The sequence below is a fragment of the Triticum urartu genome, chromosome 1A (genome assembly GCF_056163025.1).
Source record: "Triticum urartu cultivar PI428250 chromosome 1A, HENAU_Tu73, whole genome shotgun sequence".
Classification (NCBI taxonomy): domain Eukaryota; kingdom Viridiplantae; phylum Streptophyta; class Magnoliopsida; order Poales; family Poaceae; genus Triticum; species Triticum urartu.
In genome coordinates this window covers 529,704,467-529,710,860 of record NC_141873.1, presented here as the reverse complement: position 1 = coordinate 529,710,860, position 6,394 = coordinate 529,704,467, and the positions used below count along the sequence as shown (strand labels likewise).

At 47.5% G+C, this 6,394-nt stretch overlaps 1 protein-coding gene across 1 annotated transcript; it reads right to left on the bottom strand.

The window, feature by feature from the left end:
- Positions 1 to 1,230: 1,230 nt before the first annotated feature.
- On the bottom strand, positions 1,231 to 3,436 carry LOC147992259 (uncharacterized). Its single transcript, XM_087528849.1, has one exon. It carries the CDS (start codon positions 3,025 to 3,027, stop codon positions 1,516 to 1,518), a length of 1,512 nt encoding a protein of 503 aa, XP_087384975.1. The 5' UTR covers positions 3,028 to 3,436; the 3' UTR covers positions 1,231 to 1,515.
- Positions 3,437 to 6,394: the final 2,958 nt, after the last annotated feature.

The window sequence follows — 6,394 nt, the reverse complement described above, 5'->3', positions numbered from 1 at the left end:
AATCGCTAATATGCAAAGTGTGTATCATTTTGTTGATAGGTAGAAAGAGCATAACAATTCTTCGAAAGACAAAGTAGAACTTCGTTTTGAGGAGTTTGCCCCCCATTCGCCGCCGTCCAGCGGGCGGCTACCCTCAAATGGGTCGAGGTTTAGGCCAACAGAGGTGGCTTGCTTCCTTTGTTCTAGAGCTAAGGAAGTACCTGCAGGTGACCTTTCCGGTAAAGGGGGATCTTAAGGAGGGTCTCCAGACCTTCGAACTGCCCCACCACCAGGGTCTCTTTACATATGCTAGAGATGTGAGTGTTGTCGTGATCCATGCCTGTAGCTAAGCAAATAAATATGCATACTATCTCTTTATTATTATTTTTCTCCAAGCTCCATATCGTCCGTTGAGAAGAAAAAAATCATGCTTCCATCGCTATTTTGGCATGGCCATGACTTATGGACGAGAGACGTTGAGAAAAGGATTTTTTATCGTGAATACACAGAGTGTGTATCATTTCACTGATAGGTAAAAAGAAGAAGTTGGGTTGTAAGGGTAACAACTAGCAACCTACGCGCGATGACATGCAAAGCTAGTGCTGCATAAGCAGAAGAACTAAATGGTTGCTCAGCACCGACTAAACATAGGTCAACTGGTAGAAGAACAACTCAACGCTTGGCTCTAGCATAGGCTCCTCCGATGGCTAGTCTCCCTCTCCAATTGGCTCCATTCTCGACTCCGGTTACCTGATCGTAGATAAGGGCTCCTAGGATTCAAGCGGTGCTCTAATCTTTATTTTGTTGTTTGCTTGTTGTTTTGGGGCTTTCTTGCCAGCCTCATCACCGTTATATCTTGCAGTTTCCTTTGTCGTTTGTGTGGTGCACTGTCGTGTTGTAATGCTTGGTTGTTGCATTCCATATAAAGCAGTGCGAAAGCCACTTTCAGTCAAACTTTCTTGTAACACTTGTTCTCTATGTCTTACACTCACAAATTTAGAAGTCTACATTATCGTTGTATGTGTTAACCATACAACTTAGCATGGTTTGTATCACAAAAAGTCTGGGAAACATTTGTACCTTCCACTAGTACAGAATACTGACTATATGCATACGGAGATGTCAGTTCAACAATGTATCACTTGTCGAAGTTGCTGATAACAACCACGACCGCGCCTGCCTACAGCCGGCTTGCGTACGTGTAGAGCATAACAATTCTTCTCACACCTTGATCAGGTCCTAGACTGTTCGGGCCTACAGACAAGAAGCAACACTTGAAAAAAAAATTCGAAACGGAGGCAAAAATATTTGCCTCATCGATTAATTAAAAAGAAGAGAGTTGTCCGGTTAATTTACGAAAAACCGAGTGAAAACCGATACAGACTCCTAAATACGGACTACTCGCAAAATACGAAACACCAAAACCCCAAAACCGCTCAAGCGGCCCTCTAAACAAGCAACAACCGCAACCCTCAATACTTGTAGAACACAATGAAACTCCTAGCGAGCACACCAACGAAAACTGGCCATCCTCCATTATGAACCCACAAACGCCTTTCGAATGGCGCCACACTTCTTGTTTTTTTTCTTCTTTGGTTTCTTCTTAGTTGACTTCTTCTTTGGAGGGTCACTTGTCTTGCCAGATGTCGGCTGATGAGCCACCCATTTGTCAAGAAAATCATAAAACTCATTGAATTTCTTAGTTTCGTTGTCATCAACCAAGACGCTGCCAAGAGCCGACATCAACACACTGACCGCATCAACAACCTCAACCAAAGGAATCACTGACGCAACCTCATCGACCACAGGAAGCGCCAACACGATGGACTCAGGCACCTTCAGTTGCTCACATGACTTTGGCAACACATGCCCCTCACACGAGGCCGCCGATGAGACCACCTCCAAATGCTCTACAGAGAGAGGCGAACCAGGGCGAAGACATAGCTCTCGTAGCTCGGGCATGACCTGCAACACTGGAGTTTCAAGCACGACAATGGACTCGCCTGAGAGTGACGATGAACCGTTCTCAACACGAGGGGAGAAACATCCATATAACTCTTGCCTCCCTTCCTCCATAGAGGCAACATCTTCCACACCAGAAGGGCATGACATCAGAGTGGTCTGCGACCTAGCCGGTGCAAGGGAGAGCCTGCTAAGAGCAGCCTCCGCCCGCTCGAGAAAGCTCTGAACCCGTGCCAGACAACTCTGCAACAATGTTGTCTGATCGGCCAGAGAGGACCGCAACATCATATCGGGTGGGGTTGCTGAGCCAACGGTAGTAGAGACGACAGACGCCCAAGACCCATGGTGAATCGCCTTGGAAGGGAGCACGGATTTCATTGCATCCTTACATGAAGCTAGAGCAGGATGGCGCATGGAACCGAGGACTGGCGGCATGGCAAGACATGCCAAAAAACTTAGAGGACGCCAAGGATTGCGGCATCCGCGAGCACGGTGACCATTCTCCAAGCAACGGGAGCACCGAAGCGGATCTCTGCAATCGGCCGCACGATGCCCAGGAGCGAAGCATCTGCAACATCTACCGTGCAGCCAAGCAGGGATTGGACGGGGAGCCATTGCAGGGGCTAGCGACGTCGGGCGACGCGGACCACGCCGGGGCAACACCTCCTGCCATCCCTCGCTCGCCTTCACCACCACGTCCGGCAGAGCAGCGACTAGGGCCGAGGCCTTGGCAGCAGGCGGTGTCATAGGGGCCAGCTCCTCTTCATCGTCGTCGTCGCCGTCAGCGGCGAGAGAGGTCCATGACTCGGGATCTGGCCGACCCGAGCCGAGATGCGGTGGCGCGGCGACGAGGGAGCACATCCCCTCCGGGCCCTCCAATATCGACGCAGCAGAGGCCTGCACGGGCAGCCGCGCGGGCGCACGCACAGGCGCAACCAACTTGCTCGGGGACACCACCGGCACCTTCCCTGACCCGCCAACAGCATGGACGGAGCGGCTCGGCGCCGGCGGGGCCCGATCCAGATGGGATCGAGCAACAGACGGGGCTGGCTGCGGGACGACGCGCGGCGCGGAGCCAGCAGACATCTCAGCGGGAGGCGGCGACAGCGCGCTCGCTGGGGCGTGGAGCAGCGTTGGGGATGGCCGACGGGGAGCTGCCGGTGAAGACGGGAGTGACGGCGCGGGGTCGCCGGGGCGCAGCTCCCACACCTGATTCCTGGCAGGAGGGAAGGGGGGAGCAGACGACGTGAAGGCCGGATCTGGGAGCGGCAGACGCGGGGTGGCCGGAGCATGGAGATCCGGCCGGCGGCGGCCGCGCGACTCACGCGGGGACGATCGCGGTCGCGAGAGTCATGCTCTCAGAGTGGAGAAGTGCATTAACTTGTAAGCATTTACATCTGCAACTTGCAACTAGTTGGGATTTTCTCCAGTGTCGCCCTCTGTTCATGAATGCATTGCAGAGAGGAAACGGACCGGCCCTTCAGTGCCAGCCACAAGCCCTGATAACACTTGAAATTTCAACTACACATATCACAACGTACTGAAAGCAAGCAACTATGCAAACTATACACGATGCATGACCTTTTCATGGGGCGCAAAAGCTGCATCGCTGGGCAAGTCTCCTTTGGCTGAGGCCACTGCCAAAGGAGACCCGCCCAGTAATGCATGGGCCCGTACCGCGGTTGCTACAAGCTCACTGTTGTAAGCTTGTCTGAGGTTTTTCGTCGTTGATCAAGGAATTTATAAGTGTAGGGCGCGCAACGGTCGTGTTTGCCGGACCAGGAGAAGGAACCAGCATTATGCGGAGCACAAGGTAGCTAGATATATCCGAAGATATGCTAGTTAGTTTTTCTGGTACGTAAAAGAAAGAGTTAATTACACAGAAGTACTACAATTGAGGCATCCCATGTAAATTGGTACCACGATTGCTAATTTTTACGTGTCAGTACCAACATTGGTCCAAGTTTTTGCAAAAAAGCTAAAAGGCTGATTTATACGTATTGACAGTGTATCTGACTATTGGGGCCCGTCTGTCAGGTGCCGACGTGGCATATTTTTTGCAGAAAACCCTCTTGCTTTATACGTAATCACATAAATACCTGTTATTTTTGCAGAAAAAATGTTAACGTGAGAGTTTTTTTTCGTTCGGACTTGTTTGAAAGTTTCCAACGAACTGGACAAATATTTCCCTATAATAATAATAATAATAATATATATATTATAATAAAGCACGGATTGACTCCGTGGGTTCACCGTCACAATATGCTTCTTTCCGTAATTTTACGCTTTCAGTTTAAATTTAAAACATATTCAAGGTGGTACTAAATTTTGAGCTTCGTGCGTTGCGTGATCGAGCACCCTCCCGTCTCGTACGTCCGGCCCACCTTGACCTGTCCACGAAATCAGGTAATTCAGGCCTCTTCTTTTCATGTCTCACGCATATGGGCCAAGTTGGGCCGTCGCTCGAGGACTAAGTTACTGCCAAAAAAAGATGCGGCAGCAGGATTCGAACTCACAACCTGCGTTTGGATAAAATCACGTGGTCCAACTGACCTATCTCATGCTTGTTCAAAACAGTAGAGTCTCAGCTCTTTTTATATAGTACCACCTCGCGTCTTTACCTGCAATAACACCAGTTTATATACATCTGCGAATTCAAATCAATAAGCCGCCTTAAGGATTAAAAAGGAGAAGAGGGTAAACGATGGGCCTGTTCTTCCCTGGAAAGAACCAAGAGACTTGGAAAGGAAGCGGGTCAGCTGCGTGCTTTAATGGAAGAATTAAGAAGGCCCTGAAAGAAAAGGAAATCGATTAACCGATTAAAATAGGCACGCAGCCAATTATAATTGGATAATTACGAGATAATAAGGAAAGATGAAGGCTCTGGCCCGGTAAGAGAGGGATAACGCGGAGGAAGAGATCTATATATATGGTCGACTAATTAACATGATGGAGAAAGACGTGCACGTGTGAGGAAGACATGCAAAAGTTGCATATGGAAAGAGATGGAAAGAAGAGTGCAGACCTAAAAAATGCTTACAAACAGCGGCCCTAAAAGCATTTGTAAAATCAAAAATTGTGATGCTCAAAGGAGGAGAGAGCCATGCCGCATCCGATTAAAATAGGCACGCAGCCAATTATAATTGGATAATTACGAGATAATAAGGAAAGATGAAGGCTCTGGCCCGGTAAGAGAGGGATAACGCGGAGGGCCGCTGTTTGTAAGCATTTTTTAGGTCTGCACTCTTCTTTCCATCTCTTTCCATATGCAACTTTTGCATGTCTTCCTCACACGTGCACGTCTTTCTCCATCATGTTAATTAGTCGACCATATATATAGATCTCTTCCTCCGCGTTATCCCTCTCTTACCGGGCCAGAGCCTTCATCTTTCCTTATTATCTCGTAATTATCCAATTATAATTGGCTGCGTGCCTATTTTAATCGGTTAATCGATTTCCTTTTCTTTCAGGGCCTTCTTAATTCTTCCATTAAAGCACAAAAGCATTTGTAAAATCAAAAATTGTGATGCTCAAAGGAGGAGAGAGCCATGCCGCATCCGATTAAAATAGGCACGCAGCCAATTATAATTGGATAATTACGAGATAATAAGGAAAGATGAAGGCTCTGGCCCGGTAAGAGAGGGATAACGCGGAGGAAGAGATCTATATATATGGTCGACTAATTAACATGATGGAGAAAGACGTGCACGTGTGAGGAAGACATGCAAAAGTTGCATATGGAAAGAGATGGAAAGAAGAGTGCAGACCTAAAAAATGCTTACAAACAGCGGCCCTAAAAGCATTTGTAAAATCAAAAATTGTGATGCTCAAAGGAGGAGAGAGCCATGCCGCATGGCCCACAAGTCCAACAACGCATACGGTAAGACTTTTTTTTAATCACACATACGTTAAGAATTTTTACAAAGAATTTCAAAGAAAATTCTTCTTCATGTTACAGATATTTTACGTGGGTCATAAATCAAATCATCATTATGTTTTAGGTCATACTTATTTTTTTTTGGCGGATTCACAGTGACTGGATTATGCTTGGCCGATGCGATTTTCACCCATTGCAACGCACGGGCCCTTTTACTAGTACGGATTGACTTTGTCGGGTTCACCGTCACAATACGCTTCCTCCCGTGAATTTACGCTTTCACTTTGAATTTAAAACATATAGGCGAGGTGGTACTAATAAAATTTGGTACGTGAGGGGAAAAAACGTTTGGATCGTCGAACAACATCATGGGCCGGCCCTTTAAAGCTTTGACGTTGTGCCGCTCCGATCAACGAAAAATAATACTCCCTCCATTCCCTTATACAAGGTCAGTATGAAAAATACATTTTGCATCTATACAAGGCCACTAACAGTAACCGAGGCAAAATTTAATGACGTTTTCTCGTACTAGCAACTTATTTAATACTTGCATGCATGTAGTCATAATGACTCAGT